This window comes from Leucoraja erinacea, chromosome 27 (assembly GCF_028641065.1).
Source record: "Leucoraja erinacea ecotype New England chromosome 27, Leri_hhj_1, whole genome shotgun sequence".
NCBI lineage: Eukaryota > Metazoa > Chordata > Chondrichthyes > Rajiformes > Rajidae > Leucoraja > Leucoraja erinaceus.
In genome coordinates, this window is record NC_073403.1 from 17,561,031 (window position 1) to 17,587,657 (window position 26,627).

Below are 26,627 nucleotides of genomic sequence, written 5' to 3' on the forward strand. Positions count from 1 at the left end.
AACAAGTGGATACTTCTCGTGAAACACAGGTCCCACGTCAAACATACCACTCCCACATTTAAACATTGAACTTGAAATGAATTGACCTCACTGTCATCAGTCAAATAATGCTCATAAAAACAAAGGTTTTTTTCCAATTAAGTTGTAATGTGCTTGTAGTTTCAGAGTTTGTTTTATAAATTCCTTGTCAGTAGATACATTCAAATAATAATGGAGAAATTCAATTTAATTATACACATGCAAAACACAAAGTCTTGGAGGAACTCAGTGGGTGGTGAGCATCTGTGGGGGGAAATGGGTTGAGGATGTTTTGGGTCAGGATCCTTCAGACTGAGTTGAGAAGCACGAAGAAAGCTGGAAAAGAGAAATGCGGGGTGGGGCAAAGCCTAGCAAGTGATAGGTGGATACAGTTGAGGTAAGTTGAGTAAGTGATAAAGGCGAGAGATTGAAGGGAGACAACAGGGAGCCAGATAAGGAGAGAAGTGGAGGCGTAAAATATAAAGCCGGATGGAGGGACATGGGTGTGACAGGGACTGGGGGCAGGAGTAAAAAGTGTGTTAAAAGGGAAGTAAAGGGCTTGGTGAACGGAGAAGAGTATTCAGAGGAGGGGAAAAGAGCAGGGCCAGCATCTGCAGTTCTTTGTTTCTTCAGGGTGACTAGGATGGTGAGAGATGGTGGGAGAAATGTATGTGCACCATATGAGGTGGGGGAGGGTGGGGGTGGGGGGGGGGGGGGGGGGGGGTGTTGTAATTGGAATGTATTTGTCCCATTTGTGTTGAGTTTAGAGATACAGCGTGGAAACAGGCCCTTTGGGCCATTGAGTCTGTACCAACACATATATTAGTTCTATGTTATCACAGTTTTGCATCCTACCCACTAGGCGCAAATTATAGAAGCCAATTATCCTACAAACTCAGACGTCTTTTGATTGCGGGAGGAAACTGGAGCACCTGGAGGAAATCCACATAAAGACTGTACAGACAGGACCCCTTAGTCAAGATCGAACCCGGGTCTCTGGCGCTGTAAGGCAGCAACTCTACTGATGCGTCGCCGTGCCACAATTATGTCTCAATTGCATCCATGTTCGCTGTGTGCTCTAATCAGTTATTTGCATGTTTGTCGACTATCATTAACATCAACAAAAGGTTTACTTCAGATCAATATTTTGGACATTCAAAGATCAGAAGATGGGCTACTTTTAGGTTGGCCACGTTGTGTTTGCACAGCTAGGAGCGGATCCAGCTAGTTGGCACCCACATGGGTTCCCGTTCTATGTTATCCAGGATTACTTTCAATTCACTGCATGCAGTTTGGAGGTCACCTTTCACCAAGACTTTATCGATAAGATGACCATACTTCTCTTCAACGTCAGCCGCTGACTGATTCATTTCCTGGTATTCATCTTCCTAAAGTTAAAGAACAGAATACTTGTGGCAATACTGGTACCATTCTAAATAAAAACGACAAACAAAGGATGAATGAGAAAGGTAAGTGATGATAGGGGGGAGCAGGTTACAATCACTGCAGGTTTGCAGCCTATAACATGTTTAGTGGGTTGTAAGGGAAGTACTTTGATTAGTAAGGGTGTCAGTGATGGGGCGAAGGCAGAAGAATGGGAAAGATAGATCAGCCATGATTGAATAGTGGAGTAGAAGGCCGAAAGGCCTAATTCTGCTCCTAGAATTTATGAACTTACGAACATTTTCCTGCTTCTTTGACATTCTTTGTGGAAGTTCAGGTGAGATTCATGACAAGACTTGGTAACAAAAGTTAATTTTAGTGCAGTTTTGAACTGACGGGACTTACTCCTAATTCTTTAATGACACCGTTCTCTGATGTGTCTGCTGTTGTTGAGATTGGCCTTGGTTCTTGAATAAATGGCTTGACAAATATCACATACGGTTTAAATTCTGCTGTTCTGAGGTGTTTGATTGTCTGTAATCAGGACAAAAGAGAAAATCATTTGTGCAGAACGAAGAACTGTTTAATAGATGTAGCTGTAACATGGATATTCCACGGCAGACAATTCTATCCCATAAAGACCTCACTATGAATGTTATTTTGTACCATCAAATATAGTCATTTTTCATACAGTGAGATCTGAGAGATAGCAATGACACAAATAATTAGTTGATTTGGGTTTTTTTGGACATTCATTATAGAAAATATTGCTACACGAACGTCCAATGGACCCATTAGACAACTGCAACATTTTCACCTCACTAAATTTGCAATGACCAAGCTGAAAAGCAAGAGTTACAAAGCACTTACTTGAGGATTGGCGTCCACTAAGCAAACCTTTTTTTTTAGCATCACTGTGCGGATGGAATCTATAGAGATCCCATAGAGATTGTCTTTGTATTCCCCATGCTCAACAAATCTGAAAAAAATATCAAAAGGCACCAAATCAACTCTTTGGACCTACTAACCTCCAGTTAATATCAGTTCCTGTCTATGGAACTGATGCGCTGTAATGCTGAGAACTATCTTCTGCACTCTGTATCTTCCTCTTTGTGTTTTACACAAGATTCCAGCATCTGCATTTGCTTTTGTGAGTCTGAAGAATGTTCTCAATCCAAAACAATGCCTACCTATTCCTTCCACAGATGCTGCCTGACCTGCTGAGTTACTCCAGCACATTGTGATTTATTTGATTCAGAATGTTGCTTTTAGCCAGACTCTAAGAACATAGAAATGACTAGACCAAAATAAATTCATTGAAATTGGAGTTAGTATTAGTTTATTACTGTTACATGATGATACTGTGAAAGGCTTTGTTTCGCGTGCTGTCCAAGTAAAAGTTTCCATGCATCATTACCAGCAAAAGGACTTTATCTTGCAATAAACGTTATTCCCTTTATCCTGTATATGTGCACTGTGGTGTACGTGTTTGATTGTAATCATGTTTTGTCTTTCAGGTGCCTGGATAGCACACAACAAAAAAGATTTTCACCGTGTCTCAGTACACATGACTATAAACAGTAGCAGACTGGGTCTAAAAATATTGGTTGCCAGGAGACAAAGGGGGCCCACTTCATCAGGGGCCCACTTGCCATCAGGCAAGCTGAAACCCTGGCCAGTCCGCCACTGACTATAAACTAAACTATCTAACCTTATGACCCAAGGAAGCAGTGAGCAGAATATAATGTTACAGCTTCTACCAGTCGAGTAACGGCATGATGAAGAATTATGGAGTAGCTGACTAATCATTGTAATAAAATATTCATATTGTAGAAAACCTCCAGATGGATTGGTCATTATAGGAACTCATCTAAGATTAATTATTCTTAATTCCTCACTGTCAAAAATAAATTGAAATGGAAGTCTGTGTTATACAATGTATGTTGGTCATTCCTGAATGTTACAGGTGAACTGTCAACAAAATGACCCTACCTGTTCTTCAGAATATCTGCTTCAAATGAGAGCTTGCTGACAAAATGATACTCCAATCCTTGTCTTTCATGGACCTTCTTTTGCCTTGTTGTTGCTGAATTCAAATAGAATAAGCAATTACACACATAGTAGCCTTTCAGTTCAGGAAATTGGACTGATGCTTTCTCCATAACATTCATACCAGCCTTTGAATTTATTTGGAGATGGACACAATATGCTGGAGTAACTCAGTGGTTCAGGCAGCATCTCTGGAGAAAAGGAATAGCGACGTTTCGGGTTGAGACCCTTCGTTAGACTGGTTTTAGTTGACTGAATTTAGTTGATTGACTAGTGCCGGCATCACCTGCGGAGGGAATGGATGGGTATTGTTTCCTTATGAGCGCTTTGTCCCACCACCACTTCCCTTTTCCAGCCTTCTTCCCCTTCAATAATCAGTTCGAAGAACGATCCCAACCTGAAACTACATCTGTCCATTCTCTCCGCAGATGCTGCCTGACCTGCTGAGTTCATCCAGCATTTTGTTTTGTTTTTTTAAATTTTAAAAAGGATATATTTCACCAATTTTTAATGACGTATCTCTAACCTATGTGGGAATTTGGTGTAACTATTTAAGTGTTAGAGCAATGAATTATTATCCCAAGTTATTTATTTTTTAAACCGCAACTTGGAAATTACAGGTTAGTATCTTTACCTGGAATGAACAAATGTTCGTCGAATGCACTGAGCCAACGTTTACTTACAAGGAACAGCCACATTGTAACGATTGGGATTTTCTGCTATTATTCTTTGCCTCATCTCGTTTATTTTGGCTCCTAAAGAACCTGCAGAGGTGCACAAAATCATCGAGGTTTAAAGGCAAACAAAATATAAGATCTGAACAGATTATTACGTTATGATATTTCAACTGATTCCTATAAAAGGTTTGACAAACCCAGATGAGAACAACAAGAATTGGATTGTTCTGTCTGGTGTACCCATACAAAAAAAATTTGCTCCTTCATATGAGGGAGGTAAAATGGGGGAGGTAAAGAGGAAAAGTGAGTTTCCAAAATCTCAGACTAACTGTAGATAGGCTGTGGGCCGAGCATCAAAAATGTGTCTAGAAATAGGATTTCGTGACCCAAGTCACCAAACTACATGAAATTTTCACATATTGTGTAAAAAAATCTATATAAGTCACCCCTGAAACTCGATATGAAGAAGACTTGCACATTTTTATTAAATTATAGAAAAACCGAAAAAATGTCGGGAATTTTTTAGTCCAATCAAAGCACGATTAACATTGAGTTGTCTGCCAGTTGGCCAATCACGCGCTTTGTTTCAGGTTAGCACACAAAATGGCTGAGGAGGCTTCACAGATGCCTGTTTTATTGGAGATTCCGATGTGTTGTTCTGTGGAATAAATGTCGTGGAAACTTGCAGCAGGTAATTGTATTTAGTGGGAAAAGCATTGAAAAGGCTGAAGAAAGTGCTGCGAAGTGGATTAAAGTGCAAGAGAGCCTTCAAAGTCCCTGCTGATGTGCTGGAACACAAAGAAGGCCCCACAACTTGGATTGTTTTCTCTGTAGTAGTGGAGGCTGTGCAGAGACTTGTTAAAAGTATATAACGTTATGAGAGGCACAGATAGGGTAGACAGAACTCTTTTCCCAGGATGGAAGTGTCAAAGACTAGAGGGCTTAACTTTAAGATGACAGGGGCAATATTTCAAGATGTTTAGATAGCATATGGAAACACGTTCTTCAGCCCACCGAGGCCATGCCAATCATTGATCACGTCTTCACTAGTTCTATGTTATCCCACTTTCGCATCCTACATGTGAGGGAGAATTTAGAGAAGCAAATTAACCTACAAACTTGCCTGTCTTTGGAGTGTGGGAGGAGATGGGAGCACCTGGAGAAAACCAACGTGGTGACAGGAAGAATGTACAAACTCCATACAGATAGCACCCGTAGTCAGGATCGAACCTGGGTCTCTGGTGCTGTAAGGGAGCAACTCTATCACTATACCACCGAGCTGCATAAATAATCGATTTTATTGCTATGTGGGGCAAGTTCTTTTACGCATAGAATGGTGAAGTGCCCGGAAAGCGAAAGGTGATGGTGGAGGCAGTTATGATAGTGGCATTTAAGAGGCTTTTGGATAGGGACATAGATATGCAGGGAATGCAAGGATATGGGTCATGTGCAGGCAGAGGAGATTGGCATCATGTTCGGCACAGACATTATGGGACGTGTTCTACTGTTCTCTACTCAATGAAGACCCACTGATCCTTCAGCATCTCTACATCTCTATCATCTGTGTGGAAAGCACTTCTGAGCCAAGGTTTGTCTGAACAGCCATCTTCGTACATATCGCCACATTACACATATAGGCGTCATGGCCTTAACTGAGAATGATTAACAAACAGCGTCAACATAAAAGATATATTGGTAAAACATTGTTACACTTTCATTCATAGTCCAGTGACTTTGAATATGACTCAGCATTGAACAGTTGCAGTAAGAGGCTTAGAGACAAGAAACTGCAGATGTTGGCTTACAAAAAAAAAAAAGGATGTATAAATGTTATCACATCAAGCCTCCTCATACTAAAGTAAAACACAATGTGCTGGAGTTAGTCAGTGGGTTAGGCAGCATCTCTGAAGGCATGGATTGGAGTCCTGACCTAAAATGGTACCTATCAATGTCTTCCAGACATACTGTGTTCTTGGAGTAACTTGGTAACCCACTGAGTTACTCCCAAGAACACAGACTTATTCTGTGTTTTATTTTAGTATGAGGATGCTTGATGTGATAACATTTACACATCCTCAGAGTTCTCTGTCTACCCTCTCACTGCATGGAAGTGCAATGTAGAACGTAGTTTGTATGACCAAGATGCATTGAGTGGATGATGGAACTCACCAGCAAGGACCACCAGTCGGTGTGAATCATTGGGGCGACGGTGGTAGATGGCCACTTCCTCATAGGTTAGATATTCCACGCTCTCACTCGGCTTCGGCTGCTTCTCTTCAGTTTGGTTCGTCTGTCGGGATTTTCGGCTCAGCCGGAAGCTTCTCCGTAAGCCAGCTGTAACACAACGTCAACTGAGGAAGGGGAATCAGGCCACTGGGACTCACAGTCTCTTAATAAATGTGACCATGTGGGAAGTCAGGAGTATATGGGTAGTGTGAGTAATTAATTAACTTCTCCAATCAACATGAATTATTGTTAGTTACATATAATAAATACTGCGCCATAAATCTTGTGAAATGTTTTAGACCTATTAAATTTTAAAAAAGGATGCAATTTGAACATGGATGTAAACAAATTAGAAGTTATGATTTATATTTGAAATAAACATCCCAATCAACAGAGTGTTCAACTAACATGCAGCATCATTTGGAAGACTAGATGTACTGTATATAATCTTCACTCAAGGTTAACTCGCACCTTCCATTTTCATTTGCAATTTGGTGTCACTTGCGTTAACTGGGAATGTACTAAGTCCTAATGCGGACAACAGATTTTCCAACAAGATGTACTTTAGGCTTAACACGCTTTCACTTATCAGCTCGCTATTTATTGCTCACTATTAATTGTTCATCTCATTGATTTGCCCTCAACACATAGGGAAGGTGTGTTAAGAGAAATTAAAAAGGGACACCTACTTTGTTGTCATGCCGGCCATCGATCACAGCACCACGGCACGGTGGTGCAGAGGTAAAGTTACAATGCCTGACACCCGGGTTCGATCATAACTACAGGGGCTAACTGTGCAGGGTTTGTGCATTCTCCCTATGATTGCCTGGGTTATCTCTGGGTGCTCTGTTTAACTCCCATATTCCAACGACATGTGGGTTTGTAGGTTAATCGGCTTCTGTAAATTGCCTTTAACGTGTAGGATGCGAAAGTGGGATAACACGGAACGCAAACGCGCTGGGCCATAGGGGCTGTTTCCACGCTATATCTCAAAACATCAAAAACCCATTCCCCTTTATTTCTCTGTTATCCCACTTTCTCACTTGGACACTAAAAAATCAAATTATTTACAGGGTTGAGAGAAATATACAAATTCTGCTTCAACAAGCATTTATAAGCATGTCATATTTTTTCATAGGAGTTTCCCTGTAGTTCTATCAAATGCCACAAAAAGCAAACCTAAGCCAGACCACTGTTTTATGATTTCTGATAAAGTAAAATTCTCTTTATCTTGCCTGGGATTCTGGAGTTTTCCCCGATTTTTAGGCTGATTACATTCAATTACTCCATTTACTTGTGTTTAAGTCTTTGGCTTATATCACCACTGACAATTAAATTCTACTTTAGTTTTTGAATCCAAAATTTTGCGATCAAATTTGGTGACTATTCCTTCCAAGAAATTCTAAAACAGTGGCCTTTATTAAAAATGCACAAGATAATTTAGCAAAACCTAAGCTCTCACCTATATAAAGCCCATTCAAATATCCATCACACTCACAGTCCTCTGATGAGGTAGAGAAGCAGCAAATTGAAAAGAAAAGAATAATAAAGATCAGGAAGTAAAATGCAGAACACTAATCAATGTTTAAGACCAGCAAATCAATAGTAATATAAGAGCACTCTCTGAATAAAAATAATAAAGCACTCCAGGTTAATGTCGAAACTCAAGTTTCCTTGAGCAAAATCTGAGTCATCGTCCCTTCGGCCCAACTTGTCCACATTGACTAACATGCCCCATCAAACAGCTAACAATGGCCTATTTTGTTTATCATTGTTACTTTTTGAATATCTTTCATGCATTTGTTCTATATCTCTCTACATCATCATCTATATCTCATGTTTCCCTTTCCCATGACTTTCAGTCTGAAGAAAGGTCTCGACCCGAAACATCACCGATTCCTTCTCTCTGGAGATGCTGCCTGTCCTGCTGAGTCACTCCAGGACTTTGTGTCTATCTTCTGTTTAAACCAGCATCTGCAGTTCCTTCCGACACATGCGCCATCTACACTAGACCCATCTGCCTGCCATTGGACCATATCCCACTAATCCTACCCTATCCATGTACCTGTTTAAATGGTTCTTAAATGTTGCGGTAGTGTCTGCCTCAATCACCTCCTCCGGCAGCTTGTTCTATACACCCACCACCCTTTGTGTAAAAAAGTTACCCCTCAGGTTCCCATTAAATATTTCCCCCCTCACCTTAAACCTATGTCCTCTGGTTAAACCTATGTCCTCTGGGTCCTCTTATGCATACTTATTATGCATTTACATTTTATATTTCCAAGATTATGAACATCCACTTATTAACTAGATTTCAGGTACATTTTCGGAAAGTGGCACCCAATTCACCCCATTTAATTGTTTCCATAATGGCCTAACCCGGTTGTATTGATTACTTATTACAAGATGCAGCGCATCATTTCCATGTTTATTCAACAATAGCTCCTATGTTTGGAAGGGCAAAACATAGTCTCATGGAATTTTATCTGCCTGTAACATTTTTACTCACCTGCAGAATTTTTCCAATATTCGTCAAAGACCCACACCATCCTGGCCAAACACTCATCTCACCACTGCCATCGGGAAGAAGGTACAGGGAGTCTGAGAACTGTAGGTTCCAGGTTCAGGAACAGCTTCTTCCCTACAGTCATCAGGCTATTAAACACTACAACCCCATAAGCTATGAACTATAATAGACTATTCTTCTTATTATTATTATTGCACTGTTATTGTTTGTTCTTTTTTTCCCTGAGTTTTTGTTATATTATTTATTATGATTACATATTCTGTTGTGCTGCATTTAATTGTTCTATCTGGGACATGTGACAATAAAACACTCTTGACTCTTGTTCATTTAATATTCATAACAACCTGTTGATATCTGTTCTGAATATACTCAGATAATGAAACTCCCAGCCTTTGTCACTTGTAATCAAGGTCCTCATTTACAAAACTTTCTTGCACATAATATTATTATTTCGAAGGAAATGTTCCTAACTGTCAGGTCTATGTCCAATCCAGGCACACAGCAATGAAATATATTCATAATTACTATACAACCCGAAACGCCACCTGAACATTTCCTGCACAGAAGCTGTCTGACCTGCTGAGTTACTCCACTATTTTGTGTTTTGTCCTTCGAGGTGCTCCAGCACATCATTCTACCCATTTAAATGAAAATCAGCGTTGGCTAGTCACAACCATAAAAATAATAATTAAATAAAATCAAAGGTTTCTATTGTTATTATATTTGATAAATACTATACAGACTTGCTCAGGAATTGGAACTGAAATAACTATTATAAGAAAGATATTACAGCTGATTATCTCATATTGGAAATAATCCAACAATGATCAATACCTTTAAGATTAGCAAAACAGAAAATTAATAATTTAAATTGCATTAAAATAAAAGTGGAGCATTTTCCAAATGTTATATGTGATCCAATAGTGTTGTAGCACGTACTAATAATACTGTTCAGGCCTCAATTTGTGCACTTTAATCCTTCTGCAGTTATGGAACCAAATGTAAAATATTAATGTGTGCAAATGTCCCATATTATTAGTAAGCATTGAATAGTTACAATGTAGCTATGCATGTTTAAGAAGGAACTGCAGATGCTGGAAAATCGAAGGTAGACAAAAATGCTGGAGAAACTCAGCGGGTGAGGCAGCATTTATGGAGCGAAGGAAATAGGCAACGTTTTGGGCCGAGACCCTTCTTGTAGCTATACATGGTCATATATTGTAAGAATATACAAGCAATTCACAATAAAACACCCACCTTTCTCACAACTCTGGTCGTCTAAGAATAGCATTAATGAGGAAAAAGGAAAATATTGAACAATTTGAGTTACAACAAAAAAAAATAAACAATCTGGCTGTTAGGGTTAGTCAGTATTTAGGTATTAAATCAATATCAAATTCATACCTTGAAATTTCCTTTTCAACAGAAATGCTTCATAAGTCATATAATGCACAATTGATTATAGTTATTTTAAAGAATATATCACTCAACATCATCAGGAGGAAAGGTGGGATTACTGACACTTTGATGATCTACCCATCTTCAGGCTCAGATATTCTGATGAAAGATTTATACCCAAAACTCATGTGATAAACTACACAGAGGAATTGTGGATGCAACATTGGCAAATGCTGATTCACAATGTCTAAAGAATATGTTTTATTGTAATTTCAGGTTTCTTTCACTGTTTTGTTTCTATGTTGGAAATGAGGAGAAATGTTTTCACTCAATGGGTTGGCAGGGCCTGGCAATGGTCCACACAAGGTTGTGGTAGAAGCCAATATATTGAACAATGTTCAAGTACAGAGAAGGTTCAAGTAAGAGGGAGTACAGAGAAGGTTCACCAGACTGATTCCTGGGAAGTCAGGACTTTCATATGAAGAAAGACTGGATAGACTCGGCTTGTACACGCTAGAAATTAGAAAATTGAGGGGGGATCTTATAGAAACTTACAAAATTCTTAAGGGGTTGGGCAGGCTAGGCGAGAAGATTATTCCCGATGTTGGGGAAGTCCAGAACTAGGGGTCACAGTTTAAGGATAAGAGGGAAGTCCTTTAGGACCGAGATGAGAAAATCATTTTTTACACAGTGGTGAATCTGTGGAATTCTCTGTCACAGAAGGTAGTTGAGGCCAGTTCATTGGCTATATTTAAGAGGGAGTTAGATGTGGCCCTTGTGGCTAAAGGGATCAGGGGGTATGGAGAGAAGGCAGGTACGGGATACTGAGTTGGATGATCAGCCTTGATCATATTGAATGGCGGTGCAGGCTCGAAGGGTCGAATGGCCTACTCCTGCATCTATGTTTCTATGTTTCTATGTTTTCTATGATTCAATAGGGTTGGGTTAGGTACTTGAGTTGCTGCTGGGTTAAAAAAAAAAGCAGGGACATTGAATTTTGCACGATTGTCCTTTTAAAGAGCTGATTCAGGCTGAATGGATCACTTTTGAAGATTCAAAAGCTGAAAAGCACGTACCACCAGATTCAGGAACAGGTTCTTCCCTGCTGTCATCAGACTACTGAACGATCCACCCTGAAGCTGGGGTGTAGTCTTGATCTTCCAACCTAACTCAGTGTGGACCTTGGACATTTTCTCTGTTGCTGTTTAGCTACAATGCTACAAAACCAGTGCATTTTCTGTGATGGTACATGCTGGAATGGTGTACCAACTTCTTGAAAAGTTATAAACTAGATTGATGTAGATCAGTCAATAATGTCGCATTAACTTATATGTGTGTCAACACCTTTTTGTCCACAAAAAAAGCACGGTGTAAAACTATATTCTGCCCTCTAGTATTTTCCTCATTGCACGACTTGTGTGCTGCTTGACAGCATGCAAACAAAAGCTTTTCACTGTATCTCAGTACACATGACAATAATGAACCAATACCAATATCAAATAGCCTCTTGTGTTGTAGATTTTTTATCATTGTATGGTAGAAGCAGTTACATTCACTGCAGTCAGCATTTCTAGTGCTTTTAGTCAAGCAAAATAGTAATGGGAATGAGTCTTATGCAAAGCAACCTCAGGTTTTTCTGCAGAAGTCAATAGATTGGGACCACTGATGGGGAAACCCGCTGAATTTGATTTATTCCTCATTTTGGATCTATAGGGTCATAATTTCAGTCATGCAAGAAAGTGCCTTTTGCACTTGAATTAGAACTGTGGTCATTCAAATATCACATAATTAAGGCACAATGGCGTAAGGTTATTTGATGTCTGCTTACATGATGATCTTTTGCTGCTTTTCTCTGGTTCCAAGGTCGCTCGCCTTTGCCAATAGGCAAGCCGTCTGCAATTGAAGGAGAGAATGGTTAATTTAGCACAAAAAAAATGTGAACAAGATTATCAAAGTTTCTCAAGGCAGCTGATATCTGCAAGTACCAGGCTTAGAAATATAGAAAATAGGTGCAGAAGTAGGCCATTCGACCCTTCGAGCCTGCACCGCCATTCAATATGACCATGGCTGATCATCCAACTCAGTATCCTGTACCTGCCTTCTCTCCATACCCCCTGATCCCTTTAGCCACAAGGGCCACATCTAAGGCTTGTTAGTGTTCACATTTTCAACCACTGTTAACAAATTGATTTTTTTTAGGTCTTTTTGTCGGTCTATCCCAAATGAAGTAATGAGTCTTGTTGTCCGGGAACAAAGAAACATTGAGGTTAGATTAATGTCGATTGGACTAATCTCAGCTGGAGCAGTGCTCTTCACTTCACAATTGATTTCTCTGCCTCTACACAAGAGATTGGAAAATACAGCCATCACATTAAACACCCAACTGACTGCGCATGGATCTATGAGGCAGCATCGTTAACATTTCTTGACCCATTGTTTAAAGCAAACGCTTTAGAACTCACACTCTAGACTCGCACGTAAAGAGCAATCTCTAAACTAAGACAGCAGTGGGTATCCTTAAACCAAAACCCAATTCATATTTTCATCAAAGATAAACAAAACCTGCTGGAGAACCTCAGCGGGTCAGAGCAACTCTGGAGAAAAAGGATGGGTGACGTTTCGGGGCAGGACCCTTCTTCAATCACCCATCCTTTTTCTCCAGAGATGCTGCCCGACCCGGTTAGTTACTGAAGCACCATGTGTTTATCCATCATATAAACCAGCATCTGCAGTTCTTTGTTTCTTCATATTTTCATTATCTCTAATGACCCATTGAACAATTAAGCACTACGGAATGGTGGCGCAGCAGTTGAGTTTCTGCCTTACAGCACCAGAGACCCAAGTTCAATCCTTACTGCGAATGCCGTCTGTATGGACGTTGTACGTTCTCCCCGTGACCACGTAGCTTTTTCGCCGGGAAGCTCTGATTTCCTCACATAGTTCTTCAAAGACATACAGGTTTGTAGGCTAATTAGCTTGGTATAAATGTAAATTTGGCCCTAGTGTGTATAGGATAGTGTATGGGACAATGTATGGAGATTTGCTGGTCGTCACGGATTCGGTGGGCCAAAGGTCCTGTTTCCACGCTGTATCTCAAAAACCAAACTAAACTAAAATTATGCGCTCACATCCCTGGTGATTCCATTTCCAATTGTTGATGGGGATTTAAAAAACACAAAAAATATTTTTAATTTTCTCATCGTGCTTGTTGAATTGTTGTCTGAGAGGATAATATAAAAATCAAGTAAAAAAAAATCTATTGTGTATCAGGTCAGCCTACCAAAAATAATCTAACCATGTTTTTCTTCCCTCTCTGGTATTCTTCAATGGCAGATGGCACAGGAACAAAGAAACACAAATTGCATCATTAATTATGTACATTTCTACACAGAACATTTACGTTTTGCAGGATTTCCAGGTAAGTAATTTCCAGTTACCAAGCAAGTAAATAGATTGACTGAAATAAGTAATGCTTGGGATGTTTTTGTTCGTGGTAATTTTTTAATAATGTATTTTAATGTAACATTTTCCAGGACAATCTTCTCATTATTAATGACTGGTTGAAGTAGAATAAAGAAACCTGCAGCAAAATCAGCTGTAATTTCATTCAGTATTAGGTAACAGAAGCGACAATTGAGGTGAACTGGATAATTGAGATGTGTTGTTCTTGAAGTGGAACTTGTTATCTGGGAACGAGCCCAAACTTCGGCAAGTAAGATCAAGAGGTAATCGGCTTTCAGTCTCAAATATGTTTTCTAATTGGCTATCCACTTCTGCACAATTTAATTTGGCATCTTAACAAAACAATGTTAAAGGTGACTTCTAAAACATCCTGGACCTTTAAGTGACATGGAACAAATGTAAGGTAGACAAAAATGCTGGAGAAACTCAGTGGGTGAGGCAGCATCTATGGAGCAAAGCCAAGGGTCTCGATCCGAAACACCACCTATTTCCTTCGCTCCATAGATGCTGCCTCACCCACTGAGTTTCTCCTGCATTTGTGTGTCTACCTTCCATTTTGCAGCATCAGCAGTTCCTTCTTAAACAATAGAACAAATGTAAGATAGACACAAAAAGCTGGAGTAACTCAGCGGGATAGGCAGCATCTCTGGAGAGAAGGAATGAGCGACGTTTCGGGTCGAGACCCTTCTTCAGACTAGTCAGGGGAAAGGGAAATGAGAGATATGGACGATGATGACGAGAGATAAAGAACAAAGAAGGAAAGATATGCAAAAAAGTAACGATGATAAAAGAAACAGGCTGTTGTTAGCTGTATGTTGGGTGAAAAGGAAAAGCTGGTATACAGATGCATTACCTACCTCTCTTGAAATCTCTTTGATGGAATAAGGCCAGCACGGAGACTTGCATCTCCGACACGCTTCGCTTGCCACCACACCGTGTCCTCCTGGTTCACGACGTGAAGAATGTCCCCTTTTCTGAAAGGTAACCCTGCCTCTTTACAGGGAATTGCTTTATCCTCTCTTGGGTCATAGTCAAAGAAAGCTCTCACATGCACCTATGATAAAGAAGGAATTCAATTAGAAGCATCTCAATCTATGAACATTGATCAGATTTTCCCCAAGTTCATAGGTTCATAAATAACAGGAGCAGAATTAGGCCATTTGGCCCATCAAGTCTACTCCACCATTCAATCATGGCGGATCTATCTTTAAGGGCGATCTCACGGTGCGACCTGAAGCAAGACCTAACAAGAGTGTAACATCGTGGGAACCTTCTGCGATAGCTGTACGGCATTCGTGGACCACCGAGGACCTCCGTGGCGCTGACGGCAGGCAGTCGTGTGACTTGGTAAGGTCGGGAGAAAATTCAAACATTTTTGAATTTCTCCAAGAGTGTCTTGAGCAGCGTTGCAACATTGTATGAGTGCAGATGCCAGTGCGATATCCTTGCGATATCCGTGCGATATCCGTAATGACTCTTACGAGTACCGTGGGAACTCCTGCAAACGGCAAACCCGGAAGCTTGACAGAAGGGGCATAAGGTGAGGTTAAATAAATATATTTTTTACTATCAGATTGATGTCTGCAACTCTTCATTAACACATCACTACAAGAGGAATGTCTCTAATGTTATAATCCCTCTCATGCTGAAACACAAAATAGTTGAAGGGAGGTGAAATAATCACATTTTTATTCTTTTTCATTTTTGAGTGTTGCTGAGCTATTGTACTCTCACTTGTTGAGCTATTGTACTCCAGCAGTTTGTGTCTCTTTTTGTCTGAAAGCAGTTTCTAACTGGAGGAACTCCGCGGGCCAGGCAGCATCTACGGAGGGAAATTGACAGGCGAGCCTTTCCTCAGGCTGCCTTATCTCTCTACACCCCCCCCCCCCCCCCTCAACTGCCACCCACACACACAAATGCTGGAGAAACTCAGCGGGTGCAGCAGCATCTATGGAACGAAGGAAATAGGCAACGTTTCGGCCCGAAAAGTTGCCTATTTCTTGTGCATATGTCGGAAGGAACAGCAGATGCCGGTTTAAAGAGAATGAGTAACTCGACGGCAGGCAGCATCTTTTGGGAGAAGGAATGGGTGACATTTCGGGTCGAGACCCTTCTGATATGCTGCTTGTCCCGCTGAGCTACATGTTGTGTCTATCTTCGTTTTAATCCAGCATCTGCAGATCCCTCCTGGCCGAACCAGATTGAAAGATGAGATGCTGGGCGATAGAAATCATTAATTGAATTAAATAACTAGATACCTGTCTAATCGTATCTACAGGATTGTACAGGCTAGATGGAGGAAGAATGTTCCCGATGTTGGGGGAGTCCAGAACCAGGGTCCCAGTTTTACAGTCTACCATGGGAACTCTTTAATTACAGCGGGAAACCTTCAGTTTCCCAGGGGGTCGGGACGGGACTGGAGTTGGGAGGGAAAGGTGGGGGAGTCGAGGGAGAGGAGGGGGAGACAGATGGGGGTGTCTTCATTTAGTGGCGGTGGGTGTCTGTCACTGAAACAGGCAGGTGAGATTTCACATTCACCTTGTGTGTGCCTCTCTCTCTCTCTCTCTTTCTCCCTCTCCCTCTCACACAGGCATGAATGGATGAACTCCGCGGGCCAGGCAGCATCTACGGAGGGAAATGGACAGGCGACCCATTCTTCAGGCTGCCTTATGTCTCTCTCCCCCCCCAACTCCCACCCACACACGCGAATGCTGGAGAAACTCAGCGGGTGCAGCAGCATCTATGGAACAAAGGAAATAGACAACGTTTTGGCCCCGCTGCACCCGCTGCACCCGCTGATTTTCTCCAGCATTCGTGTGTGTGGGTGGGAGTTGGGGGGAGGGGGGGGGGAGAGACATAAGGCAGCCTGAAGAATGGGTCGCCTGTCCATTTCCCTCCGTAGATGCTGCCTGGCCCGCGGAGTTCATCCATTCATGCCTGTGTGAGAGGGAGGGAGGGAGGGAGGGAGGGAGGGAGAGAGAGAGAGAGGCACACACAAGGTGAATGTGAAATCTCACCTGCCTGTTTCAGTGACAGACACCCACCACCACTAAATGAAGACACCCCCATCTGTCTCCCCCTCCTCTCCCTCGACTCCCCCACCCTTCCCTCCCAACTCCAGTCCCGTCCCAAGTTCGGTCTGTGAAACGCAACACGCCAGCCCCGACAACCAGCCCGGTGGTCAGTCCTTTGAAGATAGACACCAGTTGCTTGGAGCAACTCAGCGGGACAGGCAGCATTTACGGAGGGAAATGGACAGGCGACCCATTCTTCAGGCTGCCTTATGTCTCTCTCCCCCCCCCCCCAACTCCCACCCACACACGCGAATGCTGGAGAAACTCCGCGGGTGCAGCAGCATCTATGGAACGAAGGAAATAGACAACGTTTCGGCCCCGCTGCACCCGCTGAGTTTTCTCCAGCATTCGTGTGTGTGGGTGGGAGTTGGGGTGAGGGGGGGGGGAGAGAGAGACATAAGGCAGCCTGAAGAATGGGTCGCCTGTCCATTTCCCTCCGTAGATGCTGCCTGGCCCGCGGAGTTCATCCATTCATGCCTGTGTGTGTGAGAGAGAGGGAGGGAGAGAGAGAGAGAGAGAGAGAGAGAGAGGCAGTCCTGGTCAGTCCTTTGAAGATAGACACCAGTTGCTTGGAGCAACTCAGCGGGACAGGCAGCATCTCTGGAGAGAAGGAACGGGTGGCGTTTCGGGTCGAGAGCCTTCTTCAGACTGAAAGTTTCACCTCTCAGTAGATCATAAAATAACACAATCATCACGGTCAATGTGAGATACAGTGTTTATTCATATTTGACAAAATAAAAAGACGACTTCTTGCACATATTGAGAGAAGGTGCATCACACCAAACAACATTTGTCTAAAAAAACACAGATTATTCTTCAGCTCATTAAAGGGCTCGGGTGAAAAAAACCTATATAGTGTGTGACAACAAAGTAACATCATTTGTGCCACGTGATTAACTACACTACAGTCCACGATGTTCATTCACGATTAACGGGAAAGATCGGGAGACGGACAAGTCACTCGCAAAAATGACAGAATTGCAGAGTACCGTGGGAACTCTTTATCTACCTCCCGCTATATCGTGCGGAACTCTTGCGGAACTCTTACTGGACCACGACCACTTCACTCGGGAGAGATCTTGCATCAGGTCGCACCGTGAGATCTAGCCATTTCCCTCTCAACCCCATTATCCTGCTTTCCCCCCCATAAACCCTGACACCAAGTTATCTACTGTACAAGTGTAAATTGAAAAACTAAACATGATTTAATTTTTATTCATTTTAGCTTAGCCCTCTGATAGTCAAGTGTTGACAATTTCCTCCTTAAACTATATTCTGTATTCTGGTATTTTTCTCTTTGATCTACCTGTTGTACGTGTTTGGATTGGTTGTATTCATGCACAGTATTATCTGATTTGATTACATGGCATACAACCAAAAGCTTTTCTCTGTACCTTGTTACATGTGACAATAATAAACCTACGCTTCAATCTGTCTTCACTAAGTGGCTCATTATTTTTAAACAATGACCACAATTTTCCCATCCAGCCACAAGAGGAAACAAGTGGTCCATAGTTTGGACTTTGCTTGTCTTTTTCCTTTGTAAATGATGCCAAAATATGGCAATAGGTGCATGTATTTCACTGCACAGTGCATATGTGACAATAAGATCCATTAAACCCATGGACCATCCGCTCTACATCTATTCTTTCAAGACATGTTTCGAAACAAACCCAATACATTGTTTAATCAATCCACCCCCCATCCCCATTGTTAAGCACTCTGTTGGTGGTTTTCTATACTTATCCACTGTTGACCTTCTGAGCAACAGGACTCACTACCGTTACATTTAACGCTACCAGCTCGATTGGTTTCTTGCTTCAGATCAATTATTTAACTTCAAATTCATGTACCACCACCTGGACTTTGGGATGTCAGTCGTCTTTTGCATGTCTTTGATATGTTCCCATTTATGGCAATTATATTTGCCTAATTTGACACCAGTTGCTTAATCAGCTCAGTGCCTGCCGTTGATTTTGTGACTCCTTACCTTAGACCTTAATCGCCGACGTGGAACCTTCAGAAAAGCTTTCTGAAAATCCAAGTATAAAACATTAACTTATGTTTCTGCTTTTAGAACATAGAACATTTTGCAGTACAGCACAGGAACAGGCCCTTCTGCCCACAATGTCTGTGCCTTCTTGCAACTCTGATCACAATCACAAAATTATCTTACTGCTTCTTGTTACTTGTGACTATACAGTAAGTTCGGGCAGCACCAGTTTTACGTTGATGCATGGCCTCTTACAGAGAGTTCAGATTCTTGTGTCTCCAGGAACCCCTTCTTACTGAAATAAACAGGTCTGTAACTAATTTACCAATTCTCTGAACTCAAGAATACCCGGGATTAAATTCAGAATTAAAGGACGTTCTTTTACGAAGGAGATGAGGAGAAATTTATTTAGTCAGAGGGTTGTGAATCTGTGGAATTCCTTGCCACAGAAGGCTATGGAGGCCAAGGCAGTGGATACTTTTAAGGCAGAGATAGATAGATTCTTGATTAGTACAAGTGTCAGAGGTTATGGGGAGAAGGCAGGAGAATGGGATTAGGTGGGAGAGATCAGCCATGATTGAATGGCAGTGTAGACTTGATGGGCCAAATGGCCTAATTCCTATTCCTTTTGACATAACCTTATGACCCATGGACTTCTGATTTCAAATGAACATAGTAAATGGATCAGGATTGGCTTAGTGGTGCCTCAGATCTGCCATGGCTTTTAGTAAGATACAATCAATCCTATGTTGTGTTCCACTTTCCTGCGTGAACCCTATATTCAGTGTTTCACTTGGTGTTGAAGCATCTATACTCACCAAAGCCAACCCCCACCCACCTTTGAATATGCCTAATGATTCAGTATCCACTGGTGGACAACTCAAGGAATGCAAGTTCACGGCTAAAGATTTGGTCAAAAACACAGATCAGTTTTTGGGATTTTAAACATAGAACATTGAACAGTACTGCACAGGAACAGGACCTTCGGACCACAAAGCTGTGCCAAATGTGATGCCTTGTTAAAGTAATCTCCTCTGCCTGCACTTGATCCACTCTTCCATTCCCTACATATCCACGTGTCTACCCAAATGTCTCTTCGATGGCAATATCAAATCTGCCTTAATTTGTTAGCACATTTCACACACCCATCACTTTCTGTGTAAAACAGACTTGCCCCGCATATCTCCTTTAAAATTTCCTCTCTCATCTTAAAGCTGTGCCCTCAAGTCTTTGACATTTCCACCTTCTGACTGTCTACGCGATATATGCCCCTCATAATTTTATATACTTCAATCAAGTCTTCCCTCTGGCTCCACGCTGCAGAGAAAACAATTCATGTTTAACCAAGGCCTCCTTGTGGTCAATAGTCTCTAATTCAGGCAGTATTCTGGTGAACCGCTTCTCCACCCTCGCCAAAACCTCCACATCCTTCCTATAATGGGACAACCAGAACTGTACGCAATACTCAAAATGTTGTTTAATTAAAGTCTTATAAAGCTGCACCATGATTTGTTGACTGTAATAGTCAATGCTTCGACTAATGAAGGCAAACAAACCATATACCTTCTTTACCACATTATCTATTTATGATGCTACTTTCATAGGCTATGTACTTGGAGAGCAAGATCCCCCTGTACATCAATGCTGTTAGTAGTCTTGCCATTAATTGTATATTGTCCACTTGCATTCTGAACTCCCTCCAAAGCTTTCACAACCGTCTTGTAATAGGGTGACCAGAACTGCCTGCAAAATTCCAAATGCAGACGAACCAAAGTTTTATTGATCTGCAACATGACTTCCTGACTCTTTACACTCAATCATTAAACCTTCGACCCCTGCAGCATCACCGAACGGTTCATTTAAAGACAGCTAGAGTGAGGCTCTCCTTACCTTATATTCCATCAGCAGGGCATCTTCTTTAGCTGGTGGGATCAGCTTTAAGATTATTGAACCTTGCCACTGGGCCTGCAAAACATTTAAATATCTCATACCAGTGGGACATGTTCACCTTCTTTCAATCATGACTGCTGGTAGCACTCAGCATTCATCTTTTTTGTATGTCGGGATTTAAAAGCCAATTTCATTGAAAGTTCAGCATAAATTCAGTCAGGCAATGGGAGACACAAGAAACAGCAGGTGCTGCATTCTTGACTATAAGCCAAACTGCTGAAGGAACTGTGTAGGAGGGAAATGCAAATGCTGGAGTAACTCAGTGGGACAGGCAGCATCTCTGGAGAGAAGGAATGGGTGACATTTCAGTTCGAGACCCTTCTTCAGACCCATTCCTTCTCTTCAGAGCTGCTGCCTGTCTCGCTGAGTTACTCCACCGTTCTGTGTCTATCTACTGGAGGAACTAAATGGGTCGGGCAGCATCTGTGGAGGGAAATTAACAAACTGTGGCACCATCTGGTGGCCAGGCCACTGGTTAATCGAACCCTCGTTCATCATGTGATAAGGGGCACGTGACAGGGGGCGGGGATTAGAAAGGAAGTGGAGGGTGTGCCCTGCTGCAGACACACTCAGTTACTCTAGGCTCAGCAAGACTCCTCTTGTTTTTTTGGGTTTTTTTGTTTAATAAAGCTTGTCCTTGAGTTCATAAAGTCTGACTCCTTTAAGACAATGTTTTGCGTCGGGACCTTTCCATCAGCTATCTCTCTACTCCAGTTTTCAAGAAGGGTCCCAACCCAAAACATTACTATCCATTCCTTCCACAGATGCTGCCTAACCTGCTGAGTTCCTCCAGCATTTTCTTTGTGAAGAGTCAGGCAATACAGGAACAAGTACTTTGGCCATGCCTCTTGCTGAGTACCCATCTAAACTAATTCTATTTATCAGCAATTGGTTCACAGCTTCCTTTGTCCGGGCAATTCATTTGCTTGTTCAGACACTTTTAAAACACTGAGAGTATTTGCCTTCAGGTTGTTACGCCCTCTGGATTAAAACAGTTTATGTCAGAATTCCTTGAATCTTTTCCTCCTCATCAAGGGTCTGAGCGAGAGGGAGAGATTGGTCAGGCTAGGACTCCATTCCTTGAAGCACAGGAGGATGAGGGGTCATCTTATAGAGAGGTACAAAATGATGAGAGGAATAGATTAGGTAACTGCACAGAGTCTCACACCCAGAGTAAGGGAATCGAGAACCAGAGTGCATAGGTTTAAGGTGGGGGGGAAGATTGAATAGGTACTTGAGGGGTAACTTTTTTGAGGTGGTTGGTGTATGGAACGAGCTGCAGGTGGATATAGTTGAGGCACGTACAATCGCAACGTTTAATAAACATTTAGATAGGTACATGGATAGGACGGGTTTAGAGGGCTATATGGGCCGAATGCAGGCAGATGGAACTAATGTAGATGGGACATGTTCATTGGTGTGGGCAGGTTGGGTTTAATGCTAAATGACTCCATAACTATCGTACAACTCTGCCCACTGGTTTTAGACATCTCCATTACGAAACAAGGTTTCTCACTATCCACACTATCTATTGCCCTCATAACCTTGTGTACTTTATCAGATCCCCAGTCAACCTCCGCTGTCCCTAGGAAATCAAACCCACATCATGTCAGCTGCCCAGTTTTTGATGCTATCAGATTACATTGAGTTGCAATGCTGCAGGGCGTTTAAATGCCGGTAAAGTGTACTGTTCAGCTAACTAACACCACTACCTCCTTAAATGTACCTGTCCATGAAGTTTATTGATTGGACTTGTTATCCTTCTTTGATGGAGATTAGTGTTTAGTTTAGAGATACAGCATGGAAACAGGACCTTCAGGCCACAGAGTCCATGCCGACCATCGATCACCCGTTCACACTAGCTCCGTGTTATCCCACTTGCTCATTTACTCGCAACACATTTCACAAAGGCAATTTTATAGAGGACAATTAATCTACAAGCCTGCACATCTATGGGATGTGGGAGGAAACAGGACCCACAGGAGTTACAGGGAGAACGTGCAAACTCCACACAGACAGCACCCGAGGTCAGGATCAAACCTGGGTCTCTGCCCAGTTGTGAGGCAGCAGCTCTACCAGCTGCACCACTGTGCTGTCCAGGATGCTGTGCTATCACTAACAATTTATTTCACTTAATTTCAATCGTTGCAATATTATACTTGATGTAATCTATTCTATTTGATGAATGCCACTGACCAGAAAATGGAGAGAGTAATTTGTATAAAACTTTCAAATCGATACATTATCCTCAGTAACCTCAAGTATTATCATCTCACATACAGTGTAAGAATGTTCATCAATTCAATTGCTTCACTTAAGTTTTGAAGTGTTTCCATGCCAAACTTTTAGGTTAAAACAGGCTGCCAAATATTCCCATGCAATTGCTTTACTTTGCAGTTTTGTAATCTTCAACAGCCTGGGATGAAGGAATTCATACAATCAATTTTTTTTTTTTTTTTAATTAGATATAGACTTTGAATTGAAAACATAGATTTTTCATAATCTGCTGGTGTGTTATATTAGCAGGACCAAGAGAAGTGAACACTTCACTGATGACTTAGCTTGTCAATTCAGATAAAGTTTGATCCAATCTGGCATCCAAACCTGAAACTATTTAGCTGGTACTCAAAGTGCTTTGTAACAATAATGCAGCCCATGTCCCACAGTGGAATATGCCTTACTGAACACAAATGCAGGAAAAGTCAGATACAATACATCATTTTAGTTGCACAAGGAGCTGACTAATAATGAAAGATGCTTTGTGAAAGAAAGAACCACAGATGCCGATTTACCAAAGATAGACACAAAATGCTGGAGTAACTCAGCAGGTCAGGCAGCATCTCTAAAGAAAAGGGATAGGTGACATTTTGAGCCGGTACCCAAACTCGGGTCTGAAGAAGGGTTCTGACTCAAAACATCACCTATTCCTTTTCTCCCGAGATGCTGCCTGACCTGCTGAGTTACTCCAGCATTTTGTGTTTATGAAAGATGCTTTAACGACTTTGCAAAAAAAGTTTAAAAAAATATTTTTTTCGACACAAAAGAAAATGATCTACCAGGATCTGACTGATTTCTTCTGGTGTCTTCTGCTCAACTGGCACGTCGTTCACTTCTCTCAGTTCATCTCCAACATGTATCAAACCTGGGAAGACAAGATCAAGATAATCTGTTTGCAATGGATTGCTTAGTTAAAGGGGAGATAATCACAGCAACCCTCAGTCCTAGCCCCCTCCCCGTGTTAATCTAACTGGTTCCACTGAGGTGGTAACTAGAGCAATGAGGAGACTCTCAATCAGATGCAGAGAATGGTGTACTTGTAGATGTGTTAATCGCAAGAGTCAAGAGTGTTTAATTGTCATATGTACTGGCAACAGGACAATTAAATTCTTACATGCAGCGGCTTAATATTCTTGTAAATGCAATAACACGCTGATAATATATAATATTAAAAATAATTAAATAAATTAGTAACCATGCTGCCTGACTCTATGACTCTATTACAGTGAGAAGATCTTACCACTACGGTCTGCCGCTCCTCCCTGCATGATCCGAGCCACAACAACTGCACCGGTTTGCTCATTCTTCCTAATTGTTGCCCCCTGTTGATGAAAAATATTTGCCATTAAATTATGAGGATTTTTGTCTGTTTAGTGTTAGTTTAGTTTAGAGATGCAGCATGGAAATGGGCCCTTCAGCCCACCGAGTTCACGCCAACCATCGATCACCCATTCACACCAGTTCTATGTTATCCCAATTGTGTGACCTCTCCCTAGAGCTCGCATGTCTTTGGGATGTGAGGCGGAAACCGGAGCACCCAGAGGAAACCCACACGGTCACAGGGAGAACGTGCAAACTCCACATAGACAACACCCGTGATCAGGAATGAACCCTGGTCACTGGCTCTGTGAGGCAGCAGCTTTACCAACTGTACCATTGTGCTGCCCATTTCAACTTGTTTAATTAACACCCATATTTCTCTCAATCAACTAATCGTGCTCTGAAATAACCATGATAGATACAAAGGACTGTTAATGCCACAGTTAAAGTTGTTTGATTATTATGTTGAAATTAAATTTAAAATGTAAACTTTAGTCCATCAATATCATAAAGTGTATTATGCATCAGCATCCAGCAGAAATTTAATATACTTCAACGGAGCAATTATATTTTCTAATGTTGGGTCAAAATTAACGTTAATATTTTAACATTTTACCGCTAAAAAAAAGTTGCCCCTGAGTTTCATGCCATTCTATGATAATGCTCGCAGCTCTGATCATTTAATATGTCTCCAGTCCAATTAAATGCAATTAAAGGAGAGAAAGTGGGGGAGGTGAGGTGACAGTGGGGACAGTGGGGGTGGGGGGGGGGGGGGGGGGGGGGGGGGGGGGGGGGGGGGATGGCGGTAGGTGAGGAGTGGAGGAGCAGGGGATAGAGGGAGAGGAGGGGGTAAGGAGGGGAGAGGGGTTAGGGGGAGGGAGGGAGGGAGGGAGGGAGGGAGGGGGAGGGAGGGGGAGAGGGAGGGAGGGAGAGGTGATGGAGGGAGTGGAGGAGGGGAGGAGGAGAGGGGAAAGAAGAGGGAGGGTGAAGAGGAGGGGGAGTGCTGGGCGATGAGGGGAAATAAGCTGCGCCTGCGCAGTTGGGGGCTATGGGTGTGTGGTGGAATATTGGGTTGGGGGAATGGGGCCCAACGGGTCCCATTTGGTCTAGTATAATCTAAAATGTAAGCAATTTTGTATGGCAATGTGCACAGGTCGATGTTAGCTTAATATTTAGCCAGTTCTGCCATGAAAGAATTATGCAATAGAACTTCCTAAAGGAAAATAATTGTTTTAACAAGTTCAGATTGCTAAGTCTCATATACTGCAGACTAATGGAGAGATACACATGCATGCATTTCCTTCAAAAAAGGTTCAAAGGTATTTTATTGGCACGTGTACCAATTAAGGTACCGAGGACCAAGTCTACGTCGACCACCAAACACCTATTTACATTAATTCAAAACTGATCTAATTTTATTCTCATCAACTCCCTCTCGACTCTACCACTGAACTCCACACAATGGGCAATTTACAGTGGTCAACCAACTTACCAACCCCGCACATCTTTGGGATGTGGAGGGAAATTGGAGTATTCGGAGGAAACCTATGTGGTCAGAGGGAGAACATGCAAACTCCACACAGACAGCATCGGAGGTCAGGATTGAATCCGGGTCTTTGAAGATGTGTAGCAGTGGCTCTACCTGCTGCACCACTATGGCTTCCAGTGAGAAGGGATGGCCTCCCTTTCTTTGAGTCAATGGGTCACACTTCCAATCCCATACTCCCTATTATATTGGCCTTTGGCTAAGATAACTAAATCAACGGTAGGCCGTGTTGAAACTAATGGTAATTGAAACTGCAGGTCTTTAATCATTGTATTGAATTAAAACTATGGCACTCAAGTTTATTTTTAAGGAGTGTTTTCTCCAGGTAAAAGGCAGTAATGTTCTTATTTAGTCCATCATTCCATCTTACACCTTACACATCCCATCTTACACCTGCACTTTCAGATGCATCAAACATTTATATGGTTATAAATTATTACAGTTGAATTATTAACCATACTTAATTATTCATCAACATCGTTTTAGCCAGATTTGCTCTACAAAATAGAGTAAACTAAACGGATGAATAAAAGCAACGGAATAAATTTGGTGGGAAGGAATAGGTAATTCCTGTGTTTGCAGCAGCCTTCACAAATTTTATTTTGCAAGGATATATATCCAAAATTATTGCGAACAATTGTTCTGGATTATAATTGCAATTAAAAAGCATTAAACATTTACTCATGGAAGGAAATTTGCTCAAATGCAATGTAATCATATCGTCACA

The 26,627-nt window shown here is 41.8% G+C and overlaps 1 protein-coding gene across 3 annotated transcripts in view; it reads right to left on the reverse strand.

Annotated features, from left to right (window-relative positions):
* Positions 1 to 721: 721 nt before the first annotated feature.
* The window catches only part of LOC129710306 (MAGUK p55 subfamily member 3-like), a 50,408-nt gene continuing 24,502 nt past the window's right edge, over positions 722 to 26,627 (reverse strand). For 2 of the 3 annotated variants that reach the window (XM_055657210.1, XM_055657211.1), the window contains 14 exons: positions 24,275 to 24,356; positions 23,814 to 23,899; positions 20,698 to 20,772; positions 18,805 to 18,846; positions 14,598 to 14,794; positions 12,107 to 12,171; positions 10,138 to 10,158; positions 7,816 to 7,857; positions 6,297 to 6,461; positions 4,134 to 4,214; positions 3,394 to 3,487; positions 2,272 to 2,380; positions 1,807 to 1,935; positions 722 to 1,406 (listed from right to left, as the gene is read on the reverse strand). In XM_055657210.1, the coding sequence (XP_055513185.1) occupies positions 1,227 to 1,406; positions 1,807 to 1,935; positions 2,272 to 2,380; positions 3,394 to 3,487; positions 4,134 to 4,214; positions 6,297 to 6,461; positions 7,816 to 7,857; positions 10,138 to 10,158; positions 12,107 to 12,171; positions 14,598 to 14,794; positions 18,805 to 18,846; positions 20,698 to 20,772; positions 23,814 to 23,899; positions 24,275 to 24,356 (1,368 nt within the window). In that variant the 3' untranslated portion in view covers positions 722 to 1,226. The remainder of the gene's footprint in view (positions 1,407 to 1,806; positions 1,936 to 2,271; positions 2,381 to 3,393; positions 3,488 to 4,133; positions 4,215 to 6,296; positions 6,462 to 7,815; positions 7,858 to 10,137; positions 10,159 to 12,106; positions 12,172 to 14,597; positions 14,795 to 18,804; positions 18,847 to 20,697; positions 20,773 to 23,813; positions 23,900 to 24,274; positions 24,357 to 26,627) is intronic. The other variant, XM_055657212.1, reaches the window with a different exon arrangement.